This window comes from Rhinopithecus roxellana, chromosome 16 (assembly GCF_007565055.1).
Source record: "Rhinopithecus roxellana isolate Shanxi Qingling chromosome 16, ASM756505v1, whole genome shotgun sequence".
NCBI lineage: Eukaryota > Metazoa > Chordata > Mammalia > Primates > Cercopithecidae > Rhinopithecus > Rhinopithecus roxellana.
Genome location: NC_044564.1, coordinates 58,289,636 through 58,313,904, shown reverse-complemented (window position 1 = coordinate 58,313,904; position 24,269 = coordinate 58,289,636). Strand labels below are relative to the sequence as shown.

At 40.8% G+C, this 24,269-nt stretch overlaps 1 protein-coding gene across 8 annotated transcripts in view; it reads right to left on the bottom strand.

The window, feature by feature from the left end:
- Window positions 1–24,269, bottom strand: part of KDM4C (lysine demethylase 4C) — a 419,898-nt gene that overhangs the window by 304,743 nt on the left and 90,886 nt on the right. For all 8 annotated transcript variants that reach the window (XR_004053916.1, XR_004053917.1, XM_030919239.1 and 5 more), the window contains exon 5: window positions 17,865–18,058. Coding sequence is in view for 6 of the 8 variants with exons in the window: in XM_030919239.1 (XP_030775099.1) it covers window positions 17,865–18,058 (194 nt within the window). In the remaining 2 variants the exon portion in view is untranslated. The remainder of the gene's footprint in view (window positions 1–17,864; window positions 18,059–24,269) is intronic.

The window sequence follows — 24,269 nt, the reverse complement described above, 5'->3', positions numbered from 1 at the left end:
AGGAAGCCAAAGCTTCCTTACAAGCATCTCTTCACTCAAGCAAGGTGATGACAGGGCTGACACCCAACCACAGACCTACCTTAACTCCAAAGTACAAGATTTACTCTCCAACCCATTTTCCAACACTGTTCCCCCAACAAGCACTATGAAGATATCCAAAGGAAAGAAGTGACAGGGCTCATCTGTCCTCCAAGGGAAAAACCCAATGGCATTTTAAATAAACTGCAGATACAAAGAACAAGACCAGCAAAGCACTACCTGAAGTGGTTGTCTTTTTCAGGGAGGATGCAAGGGAGTTCTTGTTACAAAAACACTTTATGAATCAAAAAGTAACGTATATTTCACAAAATTCAAAACTCCTAAAGTAGTTAATTTATAATACACTTTTTAATCAAAGCATACTCATAACCAATTGTCAAAAAGATTGAACCACTATGGATTTTATAGATGTGACTATGTTACATTTTCACATTATGGTGCTAACAAGTTTTAATATTTGTGCATTTATTAAAGATTAAGCATTACGTTTTAAATTATGAAGTCGTTAGTTAACTGTGGAAAGGAGAACATTTCATACTTAATTTTCAGTTCTTAAAAACAGATGAATGTGAGAAACAGAAAGCATGGCTACAGGGGATGCTGCAGGCAGGCTGCCAAGTCCTACTCCTGGCAAGGCCCTTGCTGCCTTCATGAGTTCTGGTTCCCTCCCTCAAGAACATACCCCTTGAAGAGGGAGGGAATGGCGGCCCACATGCAATGGATGTTCCAGACTCGAGTATAAAGGCTTGGCCATCTTGTTTGAATTTGGGGCAATTCTGAACGGCAATGTCAGCTCCAGCACTGCCCTTAGGTCTGCCCAGGACTCTGCTGGAGTTTAATTTCCCCTTCTGCCCAGTCCTGCCTTCCCCACTGTGAGCAGTGCTGTTATTCCTGGAGCACTATACAGAAAGCTCCGGCACACAAATCTCAGAGCGAACTCCTCAAGTAATCTAAGCTAAAACAATAACAATAAACATGTTTGTAAAGAGGTGTCACTTAACTGCCAGTCCTCTTGCCTTGTAAGCTAGGCTTCTAAGAGTACGGCCTGGAGAATGAGGTGTCTGAAATGAGGCCCTACAGAACATGAGATTAAAAGCCCCTGAGAAAAAGAACTCAGCTAGAGCTTAGCTGCACCCTTACGCCATTCGTGGCCCATTTCCTGACATAACATTCAGATGAAAACCAGAAACCCTAGCAACCATATGTGCAGGCAGTCATAACTGTGGAAGCCACAGTGAGAAAAAATCCTTACAAGAAGGGAATAACTAAGCTGTAGAAAGGTGGGCAGTTCTTTTTAATCCGGGATTTCAAATACAATTCGATATCCATATACATGTAAATTAACTCCCCCAGCAATCAGAAAAATTAGTAAGTTACCATTATCTAACAGCATTATTATAAAATCTAGTAAGACAGTAACTGCACAAAACTTGACTTTCAAGAAATAATATATTTTATATTACCTCGTCTACTGAGTATTTTCTAAATAGAAAATAATTCGGTGTCTTACACACTATTTTTCACGAGAAAAAAAGGTATTCTAAATTAGTTGGTATCAACTCTGAACAACTTTTTAAAAAGCTTTCCTGACCTCTCTAAAATCCTCAACAGATAATACACGCAGTAGTAAAGTGACTTTTCTAGTACAGTCAGCCCTCCACACCGAAAGTTCCACATCCACAGAGTCAACCAATCACAGATCAAAAATATGTTGGGAAGGAAACTGTTGTGTCTGTACTGAACATGTCTAAACTGTTTCTCTGGTCAGTATTCCCTAAACAATTCGGTATAACCACTATTTATAGGCATTTACATTGTATTAGGGATTACAAGTAATCTAGAGATGATTTAAAGTATAGGGGAGGATGTGCATGGGTTTTATGTAAATACCATGCACTTTATATCAGGGACCTGAGCAGCCACAGGTTTCAGTATTGTGAATGGAAGCTGGAACCAATCGCTCATGGATACTAAGGGGTGGCTCAACCAGGTGATCCAGTTGACTGATTTCAAACTGCTTTCTATGTCACACCCCAAAGCTCCCAGGGTTTCCTGGGATTAATGCTGTTATCTATGGGAAACTCTCTTCATGTGAGGATATTTTCATACTAAAGTTTCCTCACGTTAAGACTGCCTGCACATATACGGCTGCTGGAGTTTCTCTATTTCACCTAAACGTTCTGTCAGGAAATGGGCCACGGGTGGCACAAGGGAGAAGCAAAGCTCAAGCTGAGTTCTTTTTCTCGGGGGCTTTTTATCTGGTGTCTTTATAGGGCCTCAGCTCTACAAGGTGCCTCCAGGGAGGGTTTGGTGTGGGAAAGCTTCTCACCACACATTTCATCCAGATCAGCTCTGACTTATGTTTTCTGCTTTAAATACTGAGATTCTGCAGAAACTTTCATGTATAGAAAGTTTTGAAAATCTCTGTGTTAAAGTTTTTCCAAAGTAGGGACCTACCACAGAAAACATTCTTTCTGGTTGATACATAAGTGTTCCGTGTAAGATTTGGATTCCATATAAGATTTTAATTCCACTCAAATTTTGCCCACAGGGGTTCTGCTACTGCAATGAAATACAGTGGGGAAGTGGAGGGGAGGGGCTAAAAGCTTTATGTCTCAACTGTAAGTAAGTTTCATAAGTAGAAGCCATTCTGTCGAGTTCACCATGGTGTTATTAACACCTAGCTCAGTACCTGACACAGGTGTGTGCTCAGTAAGTATTTAATGAACAAATTAGAAAAACAGATAAAACAATAAATCACCAAACACAGATGCAATGTTTTATAACAGCATCAAGCATTAATAAAACAGGGAAAGATGCCATTTCGAGAAGATTCTAAAATATAAGAACATAAAAAGTTGACGACAAATGAAAAACATGCCCATATAAAGCTGTCTGCCCATATCCAAAATTTTCTGAAGGAAACTTTTCCCAACAAAAAATCTTACCTAATATAGGAATCTTCTGAGAACATTACCCTTTCCAAGTGATCATTTATTCAAACATCAATTGTGCTTTCTGATACCAAAATGGTACTATAGAAACAAGCTGGATTCATACCTCCTACAACCCTCACAGAAAACCAAAAACAAATATACAGCACTGGCCAGGCATGGTGGCTCACGCCTGTAATCCCAGCACTTTGAGGCCGAGGCGGGCGGATAGCAAGGTCAGGAGATCAAGACCATCTTAGCCAACATCATGAAACCCCGTCTCTATTAAAATACAAAAAATTAGCTGGGCATGGTGGTGCGTGCCTGTAATCCCAGCTACTTGTGAGGCTGAGGCAGGGGAATTGCTTGAACCCGGGAGGCAGAGGTTGTAGTGAGCTGAGATCACACCACTGTACTCCAGATTGGTGACAGAGCAAAAAATATATATATATATACACACACACACACATATATATATGTACACACACATATATATATACACACACACACACACAGAGCACCAAATCATCACCAGCAATTTCCTAGAGCTCAAGTATGAGGAGTCAGTTCCCAGAGAAGTAAAAAAATTCCAAGCAAATGGTAAGAGAATAAGAGACTTCTATACCCTCAGCACCCCTTCCTTTGATCTGCCTGAAGTCAAGTGTGCAGAAACTATACCCCCCCACACTCATGGTTTCTACACTAGAATAGAGATCAAGGTGGACAACCAGCTTCCCCACCATTGTGGGATTCCCAGGAGGAGACCTGCCCCCTTCTTCAATCTGTAGGAAGCATTGGGTACCTGAAGAAAGAAATAACACTGAAGACAGCCAGACACAAACAGCAATGGCAGGAATACCATTCCCAGCCCTGGAAACTCTGCAACTCAGCCAAAGGAGATGCCAAATCAGAGTAGTAGTAGCTCAGCAGTACTACACTGTAGCTGGTTTGTTCCACAGGTCTCCTGGGAATGAACCCCTAGCTAGCCCTCTCACACCCTTTGGGAAATACCCCATTCAGGACAGGCAGCACTCTGATCCTTTACTAGAGCTAAGGAAAACCTGGGCCTAAGGCACCATCTGGTACCAAAAAGGAAGCAGTAACCTAGCAGAAAATTAGAAAAGAAAAGAAAGAAAGAAGGGTCAAGAACACCCTTGGTAAATATATCCAAGGTAAATTATAAGAATCTCTAAGTAGACATATCTAAAAGTAACCAAAAAAAAAAAAAAAAAAAAAAAAAAAGGCTGGGGGCAGTGGCTCACGACTGTAAGTCCCAGCACTTTGGGAGGCCAAGGCAGGCGGATCAACTGAGGTCAGGAGTCCAAGACCAGCCTGGCCAACATGGTGAAACCCCATCTTCTCTACTAAAAATACAAAAATTAGCTGGGCAGCCAGGCACCATGGCTCACGCCTGTAATCCCAGCACTTTGGGAGGCGGAGGCAGGTGGATCACCAGGTCAGGAGATCGAGACCATCCTGGCTAACATGGTGAAACCCCATCTCTACTAAAAATACAAAAAATTAGCCAGGCATGGTGGCGGGCGCCTGTAGTCCCAGCTACTCGGGAGGCTGAGGCAGGAGAATAGCATGAACCTGGGAGGCGGAGCTTGCAGTGAGCTGAGATCGTGCCACTGCACTCCAGCTTGGGCAATAGAGCAAGACTCCATCACACACACACAAAAAAAAGAAAGAAATTTAACAAAGAGATTGAAATAATTTTTTAAAAATCAAACAGAAATCTTGGGACTAAGAAATACATTTGCTGAACTAAAAAATTCATCAGAGGCTCTCATCAGTAGAATTAATCAAGCAGAGGAAAGAAACAGTAAGCTTGAAGACAGGCACATACATAGACACAGGAGAAAAAAAAATTTTTTAAAAGATTGCCGACAAGATATAGAAAATTACCGCCAAAGACCAAATCTAAGAATTATTTGTGTTCAAGATGGAACTGAGCAAGAGCAAGGAGTAGAAAGCTTACTCAAAGAAATAACAACAGAAAACTTTCCGAAACTTGAAAAAGATACAAATATCCAGGTATAGAAAGGTTTGGAGATATGACCCAAATAAGATTACCCCAAGGCAAACAATAAATTTCTCAAAGGTCAAAGATAAAGAAAGGATCTTAAAACCAGGAAGAGAAAAGAAGCAATGACATATAAAGGAGCTCTATCTAATTGGTCTGGCAACAGATCTCTCAATGAAATAATATAGGCCAAGAAGTAGTCAGATGGCATTTTCAAAGTGCTGAAAAATGGGGATTGTCATCCAAGAAGACGGTAACCAGCAAAGCTATCCTTCAAACATAAAGGAGTGATAAAGTCCTTCCCAAACAAATTAAAGCTGAGAGAATTCGTCATCGTCAGACCCATCTTATAAGAAATTTTAAAGGGAGTTCTTCGATATGAAGCAGGGAGAGGAAAAAACCCACTAACATGCAAGAAGAAAACATTTAAAGATGCAAAACTCACCAGTAAAACCAGTAAAATTAAGTATACGAACAAATTCAGAATACTCTATTACTGCAATAGTGGTATTCATATGGTTTGATATTTGACCCCTCCAAACCTCACGATGAAAGTTGATCTTCAGTGTTGGAGGTGGGGCCTAACGGGAGGTGTTTCCATCACGGGGGTGGATCACTCAGGAATAGTTTGGTGCCATCTTCATGGTAATGGGTGAGTTCTTACTCCATTAGTTCCCATGAGAGCTGACTGTTAAAAAGGGCCTGGTCCTCCCTTCCTTCTCTGTTTTTGTGTTTTGTTTTTTGTTTTGTTTTGTTTTGTTTTGTTTTCTGAGATGGAGTCTCGCTCTGTCACCCAGGCTGCAGGCAGTGGCACAATCTCAGCTCACTGCAAGCTCCACCTCCCGGGTTCATGCCATTCTCCTGCCTCAGCCTCCCAAGTAGCTGGGATTACAGGTGCCCGCCACCATGCCCGGCTAATTTTTTGTATTTTTAGTAGAGACAGGGTTTCACCGTGTTAGCCAGGATGGTTTCGATCTCCTGAACTCGTGATCCGCCTGCCTCCGCCTCCCAAAGTGCTGGGATTACAGCCATGAGCCACCGCGCCCGGCCCCTTCTCTCTCTTACCATGTGATCTCTGCACGTGCTGGCTTCCCTTCACCTTCCACCAAGAATGGAAGCAACATGTGAGCCTCACCAGATGCAGAAGTCTAATCCGGAACTTTTCTAAACATCAGAATTGTGAGCCAAATAAATATTTTTTCTTTATAAATTACCCTGCCTCAGGTATTCCTTCATAGCTACACAAGGAAAGTCAGATGCAATCCACATGTAAGTCCAGTATGAAGCCCCAAAGAAAACTATCTCAAAAACGTACCTACAGCAACCTATTAAAAACCAGGCAATATTAAAATATGTAAATTAAGAAAACAAAAAATCAAAACGTGGGGTAGGCAGGAGTTAAAGCATAGGGTTTTTTGTTTTTACGTTATTTCTATTCTTTTCTGCATACGTTGCCACCTCTTTAAATATTTAAGGTAATAGATATCCCCGTTACCCTGATTTGATCTTTATATATTATATGAATGTACTAAATTATCACGTGTACCCCAAAATAGGTATAACTATTATGTATGAATGAAAACGAATAAATCAATGATAATTACACCATCCACAAATAACATAAAGTGGCTTAAAGAGTTCCATAAAAACTGGCTTATAAAGTTCCACCACAATGAACTCCAACAAACTACTGAAGCATTTTCAAGGAGATTGCCTACGATTGAAGTTTGCTGTTGTTGTTGTTGTTGTTGTTGTTGTTGTTTTTGAGGCAGAGTCTCGCTGTGTCACCCATGCCGGCATACAGTGGCGTGATCTCAGCTCACTGCATCCTCCATCCCCTGGGTTCAAGCAATTATCCCACCTCAGCCTCCTGAGTAGCTAGGTTTACAGGCACACACCTCCACACCTGGCTAATGTTTTTTTGTATTTTTAGTAGAGATGGGGTTTCACCATGTTGGCCAGGCTGGTCTCAAACTCCTGACCTTGGGTGATCCACCCACCTCAGCCTCCTAAAGTGCTGGGATTACAGGTGTGAGCCACACACCCAGCTGAAGTTTAACCTTTAAGGTAAAACTACCTGTACAGCTTCTTTACAGGTGGAAACCTCCTTGAGAATTAAGAGGCTTTCGAAAGTGCACTTTATTCAAAGCAGCCAAACTACAAGTAGCATGCAAACTGAAAAAAATACACAAAGTCTTAAATATTAAAATAAAAATAAACAGTAAATGGTCAAATGTTTCTGCTAACATCAAACATTTCATAAATAATGTTAATCTTCATTAGGTAGGCACAGAGAGATAACTTACGGACATGAAGACAACAAAGGCAACCCAAATAATTCAAGTCCTTTCTCAGGCATAGTATCTTCCCAAAAGCCACTCAGTTTTTTAACCACACTTAAAGGAAAATTGTTAAATAAGTTTTCTGTCTCTGATTAGAAAATCATATCAGAGATCATACAATTGACTGCTATGTCCTCTCAGAAATATATATTTTAGGTCAGGTGCGTTGGCTCACACCTGTAAGACCAGCACTTTGGGAGGCCAAGGCAGGTGAATCACCTGAGGTCAGGAGTTCGAGACCAGCCTGGCCAACGTGGCAAAACCCCATCTCTACTAAAAATACAAAAATTAGCCAGGCGTGGTGTAGTTCCAGCTACTCAGGAGGCTGAGGCAGCAGAATCGCTTGAACCTGGGAGGCGGCAGTTACGGCCGAGATCGCACCATTGCACTCCAGCCTGGGTGACACAGCAAGACTCCATCTCAAGAAAACAAACAAAAAAAAGAGAAATATATATATTGTAAAATAACTTTATGCATGAGTTCAAGAAACTTTATGCATGATTCCTCAAATAAGGAAATCCTCTACAAAGTCCACACAACAGGCCGGGCGCGGTGGCTCAAGCCTGTAACCCCAGCACTTTGGGAGGCCGAGACGGGCGGATCACAAGGTCAGGAGATCGAGACCACCCTGGCTAATACGGTGAAACCCCGTCTCTACTAAAGAATACAAAAAACTAGCCGGGCGACGAGGCGGGCGCCTGTAGTCCCAGCTACTTACTTGGGAGGCTGAGGCAGGAGAATGGCGTAAACCCGGGAGGCGGAGCTTGCAGTGAGCTGAGATCCGGCCACCGCACTCCAGCCTGGGCGACAGAGCCAGACTCTGTCTCAAAATAAATAAATAAATAAAAAAAACAAAGTCCACACAACATAATAAAGTTACCAGGAGGAAGGAAGGGAAGAAGAGAGGAAGGGATAGATTCATGACAATTGGCTATATTAAGTACGAGGTATGTTGTCTGTAGATTTATCTTATGCAACAAATATAAATCCGTGATAATCACTGACAATCAAAATACGGTAGAGTGAAAATTTCTAATAAGCAGTTTCCTATAATTCTAAAACTTCCTATACATCAGGCTAGTTCTAATCAAGGCATCACAAAGGATGCATGACTGTACTATTCTATTGGCTGACTTTGTAATATTTATCCCTAAGAAGCTAAAAGTATGTTAGACTAACAACAGCTGAAAGAAGCATGAAACTGCACATATCTATGATATACAAGTTGTGGTGCCTGGTCAACAAACAAAAATAGCATACATGTGCCGCTGCTCTCAAGAAGTTGAATATCTCATGGGAGAGACAAGACCAAAATACACAAATTAATGAAGAGTTCTATGAGAACAGAACATAATAAAGTGGTAAAACTGCCTATTAGAGCTATATAAATCACAAGAAAAAAGACCAATGTTGGTTCAAGTAGTGACAAAAAAACTTACAAATTATAGATTTGTTAGTTTCAAGTCCAGTGCAGAGATTTATTTCCACCTACTGCCTGTGCCTCGGGTAAAAGTTATCAATCACTTGCTGGAAATGCTTTTACAATAACTTAAGCAAACATACATTTTTAATAACTGTAATATTATATATAGATATATTCCATCTTAAACAAATATCCTCAGTTTTTCATTTTTGACACTTTTATAAAAACGGAGTCAGTTGGGGTAAGTTAATCAACCTTTGTAAGATTTTAAGGAAGGAGCCCAGATAATCTCAAAAAATTATTCTCAATCTAGAGAAACACAATGTTGAGATCATTTTAACATGAATTAAAATACATTCCAAGTAACACACAGAGAAACATACAAACTAACTTTAATGTAAAAATTATTTGCCCTGTACTACTGGAAGACTAAAGAGGACTGTGTTACAGCCTTCAGAAGCTGGGCTCAGACTCTGTGTCTCTTGTTACAGTCCTAGCAGATCTTTTTTCATTTGTTTACTTTTATTTTAGGGTCACGGGTATATGTGAAGGTTTGTTATACAGGTAAACTCATGTCATAGGGGTTGGTTGTACAGATTATTTCATCACCCAGGTATTAAGCCTAGTACCCAATAGTTATACATCTGATAGGTTAGACAGATAAAGTACACTTAACTCCTGACAAAGACTGACTAGCTTCTTCCAATGTACTTTCTCGAAGGGGACAGAATCTAAGTAGATGTCTATTTGAAAAATCACCATCTATTCCCTAGAGAGAAACAAAACCCTCTGTCAAGATAAAACCCGCTCTTTCAAAATGTGGAGTTTTATTTCTGACTTCAAGAATGTTTCTAAGTAACCTATCTAAAGAAAGAACCTTAGGTGGCAAACAAACGGTGTTGGTTCAGACATTTCTCCTACCTACACCTCCAAAGGCTCCCCCATCCCCATCACCTGTCGATTACCACAAGATTAGAATCTAGCCACATTACAGCCCTCTGAAAATCTTCTTACTTATGCCACAGTCTGGCCCCCCAAAACAAGGGGCATGTTTCTTTTTTAGTTCTGCATAAAATCTAATTAAAAGAAAGTTGATGGTGTAAAAAGAAATGCAGGGAGGCTTTCTTCTTGCCTACTCCTTCATCTTTACTCTTTTCTTTTCTCCTTAAAGCTACAGGAAAAATCAGATAATACTTTGAATCCCAACTGCAAGACTTACTAATAACTAGATAAACCTTTAAGACTCTAATTCTCAGAGTCTTTTTTCTTTTTCTTTTCTTTTTTTTTTTTTTTTTTTTTGAGACGGAGTCTCACTCTGTCACCCAGGCTGGAGTGCAGCAGTGCAATCTCAGCTCTGGGCTCACTGCAAGCTCTGCCTCCCAGGTTCACGCCATTCTCCTGCCTCAGCCTCCCAAGTAGCTAGGACTACAGGCGCCTGCCACCACGCCCAGCTAATTTTTTTTTTTTTTTTTTTTTTTTTTTTTTTTTTTTGTATTTTTAGCCCAAAGTGCTGGATTACAGGTATGAGCCACCACACCCGGCGAGTCCTCAGTTTTAAAATAGGTCAAAAAAAAAAGTCCACCTACTTGAGACATCTGTTGTCTGTTACCAGAGATTATTTTTTTTTGTTTGTTTGTTTGTTTGTTTGTTTGAGACAGAGTCTCGCTGTGTCACCAGACTGGAATACAGTAGCACAATCTCGGCTAACTGCAACCTCCACCTCCCTGGTTCAAGCAATTATCCTGCCTCAGCCTCCTGAGTAGCCGGGACTACAGGCACATGCCACCACGTCGAACTAATGTTTGTATTTCAGTAGAGACGGGGTTTCACCATGTTGGCCAGGATGATCTCCATCTCTTGACCTCGTAATCCGCCCGCCTCGGCCTCCCAAAGTGCTGGGATTACAGGCGTGAGCCACCATGCCCGGCCACCAGAGATGACTTCTAACAGTGATTAGTATAGTTCCTGGCAAACATCAAGGACTTCAGTAAATGAAATGGAGTCACCAAAGACAACACACTTTACAACCTTGTTCAAATCCTACTAACTAAAAAGCAAGCTTATAAAAAATGAATACATTTGGAATAACAACATTTATAAATCTATTTGTAATCCTAGCTTTAGAAATGCAATCATGAAAAACACAACTTTCCTATATACTATAGGCAAATAACAATCTTTACAAAAAAATATTAAACAGCATGCATTTTCTACAAACTCCAGTCTAAACAACAACATTCAGCAGTGTGTGAAAACAAAAAAAGAGATACCAAAAAAATGATAAAGCTAAGTAAAATAACTTGTTAACTACTAACACAGTAATTTTTTTTTTTCTTTTTTTGGGAGACAGAATCACTCTGTCACTCAGGCTGGAGTGCAATGGCACCATCTTGGCTCACTGAAACTTCCACCTCCCAGGTTCAAGCGATTCTCATGCTTCAGCCTCTTGAGTAGCTGGGATTACAGGCGCACACCTCCACACCCAGCTAATTTTTCATATTTAGAAGACAGAGGGTTTTACTATGTTGGCCAAGCTGGTCTTGAACTCCTGGTCTCAAGTGATCTGCCCACCTAGGCCTCCCAACCATGCCCCGCCCTAACACAGTAATTTGCAACGTGAACTAATGCTTGCTTTCCATGAAGTACACAGTAAAGAAATTTGGGTAAATATTCTGATCTGATTTTTCCCTAAGAGTTATGGATTTAACAACTTCTTTTCACTTGAAAGGATGTCAATGTTGTAGGTGGTGGTGGTGGTGGTGGTGGAGGTAGTTGTAACTAAAAGAGTAGCAACAAAGATTCAACAAGCATCCTAAGGGGAATTTACAGGCCCTTACTAAGCAGTAATTAATTAATATGTAAATCTGGAACATTGCTAATAACAAAATAAGCAAAAGCAGGTAGAAAAGGGAGTCTCACAATGGGTAAGATGTTGCCCTGAGTCTTCCGTTTCTTCAATTCATTCCTCTAAATCTACCACCAACATAGCAGGTTACCGCCAGGCACAGTGGCTCAAACTTGTAATCCAGTACTCTGGGAAGCCAAGGCAGGAAGACTGCTTGAGCTTAGGAGTTTGAGACTACAATAAGCTATGACGACTGCATGGATAGATTGCCTTAGCTCAGGAGTTCCAGGCCAGCCTGGGCAACATAGCAAAACCCTATCTCTACAAAAAAAAAAAAAAAAACTTAGCCAGATGTGGTGACACGCACCTGTAGTCCTCAGGAGGCTGAGGTGGGAGGATCGCTTGAACCTGGGAGGCAGAAGTTGCAGTGAGCCAAGATTGCACCACTACACTCCAATCTGAGCAACAGAGCAAGACCCTATCTTAAAAAAAAAAAGTACAGTTGGCTACTCTGGAAAACTATTTGCTTTGCAAGTTGACAGACATTATTAGGATTAGTTCCAGTTCATAATTTCATCATCAAAGTACCAACATTAAACTTGATCGGTAACAATCCAGTTACCAATCAACTAATTAGTAAAATCTCATCACTTCAGGAAAAAAGGGTGAGACTTTCCAACTCACAAACACTAGATATCCTGGATGATTCCTTTAGGGAATTCTGTGCTGAGCAGTGGTCCACAGAGATCAATGTTTGGGGCTGCAAGTAAGCGGGTGTGTGCTAGAGTGGTTGTGTTCACATTCAAGTGAGGCTCAGGAACTAGATGCTCAGGTCTAAATAAAATGTGATCCACTTGATCAATAAATATTTTACTACCAGTTAACACTGCATTCTCTTCTTCTTACAAATACAGCTAGCAGCTATGTACAAAGCTAATGCCATACTTTTTGGTATATTTCCAACACTTTTTAAATGTTATTATCTTTTCTGTTTGGGGGTTTGTTTTTGTTTTGTTTTGTTTTTGGTAGATACAGGGTGTCCCTATGTTAACCAGGTTGGTTTCGAACCCCTGGGCTTGAGCAATCCTTCTGCCCTGGCCTCCCAAAGTAACAATACTATCTTTGAAACATATAACGGCCGGACATGGTGGCTCACACCTATAATCCCAGGACTTTAGGGGGCCAAGGCAGGAGGACTGATTGAGCCCTAGAGTGTAAAACCAGCCTGGTTAACATAAGAAGATCCTATCTCTACAAAAATACAAAAATTAGCCTGGTATAGTGGAACACACCTGTCGTCCCAGCTACTTGGGAGGCTGAAGTGGGAGAATCACTTGAGCTCATCAGGTTGTGGCCGCAGTGAGCCATGATCGCAACACTGCATTCAGCCTGGGAAACAGAGTGAGACTCTGTCTCAAAACACACACACACACCCACACACACACACAGAGACATGCCTAAAACTAATCAATAATCTATGCAGCTAATTTTATTACTTCAACTTAAGAGTATTTATAAAAGTATTTTCTTATGTAAAGGACAAATTTCTCTAGAAAAAGCAATTAAAACCAAAATGAACCATGGTTAATTCTAAGAGTATTTTTTCTACACAAAATAGCAAAATAATGCAGCTTTACACCATCCAGTAAGTCTTAACATTTGAAATTAGAACATATTACTGGGTCTAAAGTTACTAAACAAAAAAATTAACCAGTATGACTTATTACCATGGGCTGTTAATTCAATGTATCATTAAATGCTATCAAGCTGCCTAATCCCTAATGTTCTTAGATTTTTTTTTGTTTTTTGATCTTCAAATAAAGAGTTCCTTCAGTAAGACTGTTCACGGAGCAGATGTTTACTGAGTATCTACCAAGTGCCAGGCTCATGCCAAATGCTGTGCCAGGCACTAGAGACATGCTAGTTAAAGGACTGGTGGGGCCAGGCACGGTGGCTCATGCCTATAATCCCAGCACTTTGGGAGGCAGACACGGGACGATCACTTGAACCCAGAAGTTCACAGCCAGCCTGGGCAACCCAGCAATTCCCCATCTCTATAAAAGAGAAAATTTAAACCACACAATGAATGAATGGTGGGGCTCCCCAACTCCCAGAGCTCACATTTTAATGGAGATGTACAACATTAAACAAGCTTAGATCAAGTTGGCACCACATAACTTGCTCATTCTTTTAAAACATAAGACTTGAATTATATAATTCAACAATAATCAAGTACTTAGTTATAAGTAAGCAGCTTCTCTCCTCCAGCCCAAAGGGAGAAACAAGGAATGGAGAGGAGAAAAGACAGGAAGAGATAGGGTAAGGTGAGCAGGAGAGAGTGGAGGGAGGGAGAGATAAAGGGAAAGGCTGAGACAGACATCCAACGGGAGCATCTGATTTCCTAGACTGAGCCATACCTCTGGTTTATCCCAACTACAAACACTGGGGAAAATCCATTACACTTAAATTGGGTTTCTTTTTTTTTTTTTTTTTTTTTTTTTTGAGATGGAGTCTCGCTCTGTTCCCCAGGCTGGAGTAAAGTGGTACAATCTCGGCTCACCGCAACCTCCGCCTCCTGGGTTCAAGTGATTCTCCTGCCTCAGCCTCCCAAGTAGCTGGGACTACAGGCATGCGCCACCATGCCCGGCTAATTTTTGTATTTTTAGTAGAAATGGGGTTTCACCATGTTGGCCAGGCTAGTCTCGAACTCCTGACTTCATGATCTGCCTACCTCAGCCTCCCAAAGTGCTGGGATTACAGGCGTGAGCCACTGCGCCTGGCTGTCACTTATAACCAAGAACACTTATTAATACAAATTAAAGAAGTTCATGTTTAAAACACTTCATGCCATGTATACATACAATATATATTTGCTAAATGAATGTATGAAATGTTAGCATCTATTGAGCACTATGTTACATCTCCAGCTGTGATATGTGCTTTGTACACAGTATGTTACTTAATTCACTCAATTGTCTTATGAGGTGGGTGCCAAAACCATCTGAGTATTTTAAGAGAGAAAATTGAGGCATGGAGGTTATTTAATAATTGCCCAAGATCACATGCTCAGTAAAGAGTAATGCCAGAAGGCAAAAATCAAGACTGACACAAAAACCTGTGCTGGTAAGTACTACACAACACTCATCAAAAGATCTAATGAGAAAGCCTTGAACTAACGTGTATCTATCCTGAATAATTGGATACTTCTTAACTGCTACACAGTATTTTAACAAAATCTCAGTTTACTGAATGAAATTTAACCATGTCCAAAATGCTACAACCCATTCTTAATTTTCTAAAAACCTTCAGGAAAACTTTTCCTGATTTTAGACCTTTTCAGAGCTTAAAACACATCCTCTTACACCTCATCTCCCTCATTCTCTACAGAGTAAATCTGAAAGTTTCTTACTCATTTTGTTTGTACCCAGTCTGGGAAAGAAAGACGCAAGGTACCATCTGAGGCCGGGCGCGGTGGCTCAAGCCTGTAATCCCAGCACTTTGGGAGGCCGAGACGGGCGGATCACGAGGTCAGGAGATCAAAACCATCCTGGCTAACACAGTGAAACCCCGTCTCTACTAAAAAAAATACAAAAAACTAGCCGGACGAGGTGGTGGGCACCTGTAGTCCCAGCTACTCGGGAGGCTGAGGCAGGAGAATGGCGTGAACCCAGGAGGCGGAGTTTGCAGTGAGCCGAGATCCAGCCACTGCACTCCAGCCTGGGCGACAGAGCGAGACTCCGCCTCCAAAAAAAAAAAAAAAAAAAGGTACCATCTGAATTCTGTATCCTCTAGCAGTTAACCTTACTCACACAAGAGGCTTGGAAGGGAGAATCACATTTTTTTTTTAATCACTGAAACTCCTGTTCTATGATAAATACATACACTATGGGAAGTTCAGACTTGAACTACTATGACTAAAAAAAAAATTTTTTTCACGGTTATTAAAATAATAGTAATTATGAGTATTTGTATAATACTTTACAGTTTACAAAGCAGTTTTATACACAGTATATACCTGGACCCTCCTAGATGTCCTTTAAGTAGACAAAGAATAAATCATGCCTCCATTTGGCAGTGAAAGAAACTCCTGATGAAAGGAAAGTAGTGATCTGCCCTAAGTCCTTCCCAGTAAGTGACAGATTTGGATTTTAAAACAGGACTTCTGGCTCCAAAGTTCATACTCATTCCAAGAAAATAATACTTTACCACTGACTGTCAAAGCAGTTTTCTATCCGCTTACTCTAAGGATACTTTTCCCCTAAACCTTCAAGCCAGAAGTGTTCAAATAAATCATCAGCTGCTTTCAAGTCTCTTCAGTACAAACCTGTGTTCGTGAACACTTAACTCCGCAAACCTGCCACACACGGTGGCTAGAAATGTATGCCTCAGAGCTTCCACCTGGAGCCGTACATATCTATGTACAGCAACTCAGGAAACTTAGTATTCTTAATAGTTACCTTTTAGGCTTTTTTTTTTTTTTTTTTTTTAAAGACAGTGTCTCCCTCTGTTGTCCAGGCTGGAATGCAGTGGCACCACCTCAGCTCACTGCAGCCTTGACCTCCCCGGGCTCAAGTGATCCTCTCACCTCAGCCTTCCGAGCAGCTGGGGCTACAGGCGTGAGTCGCTATGACTGGCTAATTTTTGTATTTTTGTTTTTAGAAAGAGTTTTGCCACGTTGCCCAGGCTGGTCTTGAACTCCTGGGCTCAAGTGATCCGCCTAGCTTGGCCCCCCAAAGAGCTGGGATTATAGGTATGAGCAACCGCACCTGGCCTAGACAAGAATCTTTTTTATTAAATGTTTCCTTGCCTGCCCTTAAACAGATTGATCCAAAATAGTTTAACACTCTCCTGATTCAATACAAGAATTCTTTACAGGGCATCGATCCTATAGCCAGGCCCCGTGTGTTAAGTGCGGATGATTCACGCCTGTAATCCCAGCACTTTGGGAGGGTGAGACGGGGAGTTCACCTGAGGTCAGGAGTTTGAGACCAGCCTGGCCAACATGGTGAAACTCCATCTCTACTAAAAATACAAAAATTAGCCAGGCGTGGTGGTACACACCTGTAATCCCAGTTACTCGGAAGGCTGAGGCAGGAGAATCGTTTGAACCCGGGAGGCAGAGGTTGCAGTGAGCTGAGATCGCACCACCGCACTCAAGCCTAGGCAACAGAGTGAGACCCTGTCTCGAAAAAATAAATAAATAGAAATAAAAAATTTTAAAAATTGGCCGGGTGTGGCGGCTCATGCCTGTAATCCTACCACTTTGAGAGGCCAAGGTAGGCAGACTGCCTGAGCTCAGGAGTTCAAGACCAGCCTGGGCAACACAGGGAAACCCTGTCTCTACTGAAATACAAAAAATTAGCTGGGCCTGTAATCCCAGCTACTCAGGTGGCTAAGGCAGGATAATTGCTTGAACCCGGGAAGGGGAGGTTGCAGTGAGCCGAGATCGCACCATTGCACTCCAGCCTGGGCAACAGAGCAAGACTTCACCTCAAAAAAAATTAAAATAAAATAAAAATAATTAGAGGAGGATGAACTAGAAGATCATGAAGACTATTTGAAACTACACCGAGGAAGGCAACTCTTCACTTCTAACTACCTCCCACATACCTAATCCAACAAATGCTCAAAGAAGTAAAGATGCCTAACAAATTCTTGGAGCCTAAATTATCTACCAATTCATGGCTCACAAAATGGACTACAGGCAACTTTACATACACAGTCATGCATCATAACAGAGATACTTTCTGAGAAACACGTTGTAAGGCAATTTCACCATTGTGTGAACATCATGGAGTGGACTTACACAAATCTAGATGGTGGATCTACTACAGACCTAGGCTATATGGCATAGCTTATTGCTTCTAGGCTACAAATCTGTACTGTACTAAATATTGTAGGCAATTTTAACACAAAGTACTTATTTACAAAGTATTTATGTAGTTAAACATATCTAAACATGGAAAAGGAGTTTTCCAATTGCATTGTAAACTCAGGATGACCATTGTATATGCGGTCCATCATTGATCTAAACGTTGTTATACAGTGCATGACTGTACAAATCACCATGGGGTTTATGGTTCCCAAGCACAATCCCGGACAGAATAGAAGACAATTAATTATTACGGTCAAAAACTTCCTTACAGCTCACATAAATCTGAATCCACCAAATCAAAGAACAAAATCTTCTTCAATATGTGCCTGATGCTCAAATTCCAAAACTCCAAAGCAAATGAATATTAAACGAGTAACTTGCCAAGACTTGGGCTCTCCAAAGTGGAGATAATTAATGCTATAGAGGTCCATGTCCTCGGTGTGCCATGCGAACGTGGTCTTCCACATGCCAAAATATAGATACGGGGTATTTACACCCTCAATAGAAATGCCACATTCTTCTTCAACCACATCCAAGACTGTATTCAGGCGAGCTATGTTCCATTCATCCACACCCTGGAATGACAGAGAAAAAAAGAGAGAGAAGTCAAATTGTACCAAACCATGAAAGATAGCATTTACTAATCAAACCACTATCCACCAAAATTATATATTACACTGTATATTCTAATTCACTGAAAATTGAAAAATAAAACAGTCCCTATTCAAGAGCCACATACATATATCCATTATTATTAAAGATTACTACCAGCATAATGGGGTTCCATATAACTATTTGGTAGAAATTTATACCAAATAGCTTCCTGATACCAAATGGAAATGAAAATTACAGTCCCACTCCCCAGTTGGCTGTCAGCAAAAAATTATTGATTCAAAGCAGATGATCTGGCATGGGCTTTCCCTCTTTGGCACACCTTTTTGTTTTGGGGGTTTTTAGATTTGGGTTTTCTTGAGATTTCTTTGCACATTAGTTTAGAGGTAATATTCACCATCACACATCATATCAAGAAACCAACAGCAAAATATGTCTTCTGTTATCCTTCTCCCATCCCCATCCATTCAATCTTAGCATGTAATACACTGTTTCCTCAAAATTCCACTCTAATTATTGGAAAAACTTTTGGCAGTATCCACTGATCACTGTGCTTCTACTAATGCTTCAACTAAATATTAACCTCTTATGTTAGTGGAAAAATTTAAACACATAATGCCTACTAAAAATAATTATCCAAACTTTGGTAAAATTGCTGGAATAATGTAGTTTTATAACAGTAACCCAATACGGATGGTGATGGCAGAGCAAGGGAAGGTTAGAGTCACTACTATAGGAGTTAAGGTGATAGGAAAAGATTCTGGTTTGATTAGAACTGATTAGAACTTAACAATCTTCCGCCCCCTCCCCTCCCCCGAGACAGAGTCTTACTCTGTCGCCCAGGCTGGAGTGCAGTGGTGCAATCTTGGCTCACTGCAACCTTTACCTCCCAGGTTTGACCAATTCTCATGCCTCAGCCTCCCACACAGCTGGAACTACAGGTGCAGGCCACCACACCCAGCTAATGTTTTATATTTTTAGTAGAGACAGGAGTTTCACCATGTTGCCTAGGCTAGTCTTGAACTCCTGGCCTCAAGTGACCCACCCGCCTCGGCCTCCCAAAGTGCTGGGATTATAAGCGTGAGCCACTGCACCCAGCCAATCACTTATGAATTCACTACAGTTCACAACTGCTTAGAAATTTTTACAAACTATACATTTCTCCCATATATTTTTATCAAATTCTAAATAACAGAGACTAGGCACATTCCTATGTAATCACGGGGAAACTGAAATGCCTTTAAAGCCATTCCAACCTTTTCGTGCTAATGCACTTTTAGAGAAGGGCATTGGCCGGGTGCAGTGGCTCATGCCTGTAATTCCAGCACTTTGGGAGGCTGAGGAAAGCAGATCACTTGAGCCCAGGAGCTCAAGACCAGCCTGGGCAACATGGCAAGACCCCATGTTTATTTTAAAAATAAAAACTAAAAGAAGGGTATTAAATTCATCTATGTCTACCAAAGGTTGTCCTCTCCAATAACTATACGAATGGCTTCACATATGACCACTTCTAACATTTCCTGAACACACTAAAAGCTTTTAGAGTTGTTCTGTTTTCATTTTGGTCTTTAAATGATTTTCTAATTAGTGTGCTAATCTTACTTTCTAAAGCTTTGGGGTTAAAAAACTATTGATGAAGCAGCTAATGAAACTCTGACTCTGGTAACACAACTGAACATGCCAAAGGACATAATTTAATTCCCAAATTCTCTTAAGTAGCCACTCTGTCTACAACGTAAGCCGCACACTGAGAAGCTTGTTATTTGAAACTGGTCAAAGTATCCGTTTAGAGAAGATCCTAGGTTCCAACTTTTGAGACCTCATAAAACTTCAATCACATTATGTAAAATATTTTATCTCACTCTATTTATAGTGATGCAATCTCTTAACTCTAGTCCAATCAGACTTCAGTCCAATCACCCTAATAATAGAGTGCTATTTAAAAGTCATTACTGAAGCAATAAATGAGCTGAAGTAAAAATCTGAAGTAATAAATGAGCACCATATTATAGGAACCATTTTTAAACCGAATGAGCTTGCAAATTTAGACACAAACTATTTCTCTAAAATTTCTACATATAGAGACATCTAAGTTTTATTTCTGACTGCCACTATCTTTTAAAAATAACCAAGGTTGAATCCCTTGACATCCTAGACCCATGGTATAAGGGGAAGAGGGCAGAGATCAAATAGTGCTGGACAAAAAGACCTAGATTATAACCCCAGCTCTGCAGGTCACTGAGGAGAAAGTCACAGAGCTTTTCTGAGCATCAAGTCTTTCTTCATGGAAACACAAGGGTTCTTGTACCCTCCTAGAGTTGCTCGGAGCAGTGAATAAGCTAAATGAAAATAAACTTTTATAAAATAAAATTTAATTCTTAGAACTGATATAATAAATATCACCACTATTCTCTAGCAAATCTTACTGGACAGTCTCCCAAAAACAAGTCAAGCATGTGAGAAGTGATGTTTAATAAAATGTGTTTAAGTTCACTACTGAAGTTCTCCCCATTAATGGACAAATAACATATTTGCAGCAGTTTCTTCTCAGCAAGGCAAGGTTGCTGAAAAGTAATTTCTTTTGCTAAAATAAAAAGTCTCATAATTTCAATTAAGCAGTTGTACAAATATTAAGAATAACCAACAGAGGGAGATAAATCTTATTGCTTCAAAATTCTTTCACCAATTTTTGTTCTCTACTATTCAACTAGTTGGCTGACTCCAAAAACAGGCTCCACAAAGGCTCTTCTGAAGAGCACCAGGTCTGTCTCATATACTTAGACCAAAAACACACCTAGTTATCATTAAGGCGAAGTGTTATACCATATGCTACCTTATTACACTATACATACTTGTATGCTACATTTATTCTAAACAATCCTATAAAATGGGTAATGTTATTCCCAAATGAACAAATGAAAAAATTAATACTCCTAGCTAGAAGTAGGTGATAGTGATTAACCTAAATCTATCTGACTCCTGGACCTTCCTTTTTAAAGGTTTATGCTTTCGTTCTGATCCTTTTAAAATACGATATATCATCCTCTTCTCTCAGCATCACTGTCAACAAAGATCTAAGGTTCAGGAGCAGCAAACACGTGAAGCTGCTGCATTCTTCTCACCAGGGGCAGAGCCACTCTACACAAATGTCACCAAGGCTTATACCGCAGACTGCTTCACTTGAGCTCGTGACAGGAATGATTTAGCGTAAAAGCAGTCTCCAAACCCCAGCTACAAACAAGCCCCACAATGACAAGTGAGAATCTGCCGAACTGTTCAAAGCTTAATTCCACCAGGCTTCAGCAGAAAGGCTGCACACCAGCCCAAGTTCACAGACAAAAGTCTCCTCCTGGATTCTGCCTCCCTCGAATGAAACTCTCCCATACATGTTCAGCAGGCACATGAGCAATATTCATAACTCACCTGACTTCCAGTGGACTGACTGGAGTCCTAGGCCTAGGAGTTCACATCCCCCGGCCCCTTGCTCCTTTCACGCCAATTACCCACTTGGAGCCTGTCCTGCCCCATTCCTTTACGTACCCTGCATCTGTTTTCTGAAACAACTCACAACTGGACCACGATTTGTGCACATAGGTATAACTGAGAACTTTATCAGGGATATTCCCTTTCAATCAGTGATAGTATCTTCCTCCTATCAGGAATCAGACAGCAGTTTAAAAGCACTCCTAGGCCAGGCACAGTGGCTCATGCCTGTAATCCCAACACTTTCAGAGGCCAAGGCAGGAGAATCACTTCAGCCAGGAGTTCAAGTCCACCCTGGGCAACACAGTGAGACCCTGTCTCTACAAAAAATTTTAAAATTAGCCAGGTGTGGTGCCTTGTGCCTATAATCCCAGCTACATGGAAGGCTGAGGAGGGAGGATCAATTGAGCCCAGGAGGTCGAGGCTGGAGTAAGCCAGTAATTGCGCCACTGCACTTCTGCCTGGGTGACAGAGAAAGACCCTGTCTCAATCAATCAATCAATCAATCAATGCATTCCTAAATCTTCAGTGCCTCAACCAGGCCATCCTGGACTCTCCAGTGACTGCACTCAGTTATTGCAAAACTAAAGGGAACAACGCAGCAACATGCCATGTTAGAAACCTCGAGAAACAATGAACCATTCCCACCTACACAAAGAAATAATGCAAAAATCATAGTAGCTCAATTTTTCCCAAAATATTTCCGATGCAACATTAGAAATATGGGTCCTAGATTGGGCGCGGTGGCTCATGCCTATAATCCTAGCACGTTGGGAGGCCGAGGCAGGCGGATCACCTGAGGTCGGGAGTTCAAGGCCAGCCTGACCAACATGGTGAAACCCCATCTCTACTAAAAATACAAAAATTAGCTCGGCATGGTGGTGCGCACCTGTAATCCAGCTACTCAGGAGGCTGAGGCAGTAGAATCACTTGAACCTGGGAGGCGGAGGTTGTGGTAAGCAGAGATCATGCCACTGCACTTCAGCCTGGGCGACAAAGCAAGACTCCGTGTCAAAAAAAAAAAAAGAAATATCAGTCCTATCAGATGCCGAGACCAAAAAAGTTTGTCCTCTTTGACTGCAGCTCTCAGACAGTCACAGTGCTGACAGACCCCCTACAAAGACACCCATAAGGAAACCTGTGTAACTCTGCTTAACTCTGCATTTCCCAAAAATCATTTGACCATGGAAGCTTGTTTGTATAACACATTTACATCATGTAAAACAGTGCTGTGTGGGACAACATATTAAAGGAAGCATTATGATAGGCGGTTCCCTAAACGTTATAGTGCAAATGTAAGTCAGTAAAACAAAAAATTACTGTGACCACATCAGAGAACCCAGGGTGTGTGAAGGGGTGGCTGGAGTATGGTCACATTTATTGTCAAAATACACATATTTAATTTGATTATGTCACCTAAAAATAAAAAGAGACAGTGTAAATTAGAAGCAATTAAAACAACAAAAGATATTTGTAAATGAAGATAATCTAAAGGATTAAAACTAGGAAGACAAAAGAGAAGACTCAATCAAACTTTATAAAACTATAAAATGTACTGAAAAACAGAGAATAAGCTTTTTTTAAAGTATGTAAAAATGATGGTTTATGCCCGTAATACCAGCACTTTGGGAGGCTGAGGCAGGAGGATCACTTGAGCCCAAGAGTTTGAGACCATCCTGGGCAATACAGAGAGAGACCTCATCTCTACCAAACATTTTAAAAAGTAGTCGGGTGTGGTGACACATGCCACAGGCCCCAGGTACTCAGGAGGTGGCTGAGGAGAGAGTTGAGGCTGCAGTGAGCCACGACTGTGACCCTGTACTCCACCCTAGGCAACAGAGTAAGATGTCTCAAAAAGAAAAAGAGGGCATGTTCATCAAATACTATAAAAAGTGGTTTTTTTAGACAAAAAATAGATTATTAGTAAACTTTTGAAAACCGTGTCACTGCTGCACTCACCCAGCAAATAGTAAAATGGAATGAAGAATTTCAATCTGAAAGAGTAACCCAGTATCAGAATAGCACCATGCTGCACTGGAATCAAAAGTTCTCCAACCAAATGGTGGCTCCACCACTAACCAATTATAGGATCTGACGGTTTCTCAATGGCCTTGCAAGGCAAAGCTGTGCCCAGGGTTCAATGCTACAAACTGGGCCCCAAGAGGACTGTGGCTCCCTTGAAAGGACCACAGGAAAAGTCCAGTCTTTCACTGAAACTGTTTTCAAGAAAATACATCCTTCCTAGCAGAAGTAGAAAAAGCCCTAAGGCTTCCCAACAGGACATAAATCCACACATGCCTACCTTATAGGACAGTTGTAAAGACAGGATTGCAAAACACAAGTAAAAATATTTTGAAAAATTGCTTAACTAAAATTTTCGTTTTCTTTTTCCCTAAAATTCAGTGTATTTATTTGGACATATGGATGTTCCTTGTGTTCTTGGTCACATATTAAAGGAATTGGCACTTTGGCTGCAAGAACAAATAAAAAACATCATAAATCCCACTGGTCTTTGATTTGGGTCTAGGTTAATAACTCAAGAACCATTCAGCAATAACGGCTTGAAACATTTATCTATCCTATGAAACTGCAATTAGTTAAGAGGCTGCTGATTCTAATAACTGTGACACCAGTAAGGGAGTGAGGGGAGAACTATTAACTCTGGATGCCAAATTCAGAGCAAAGTATCTA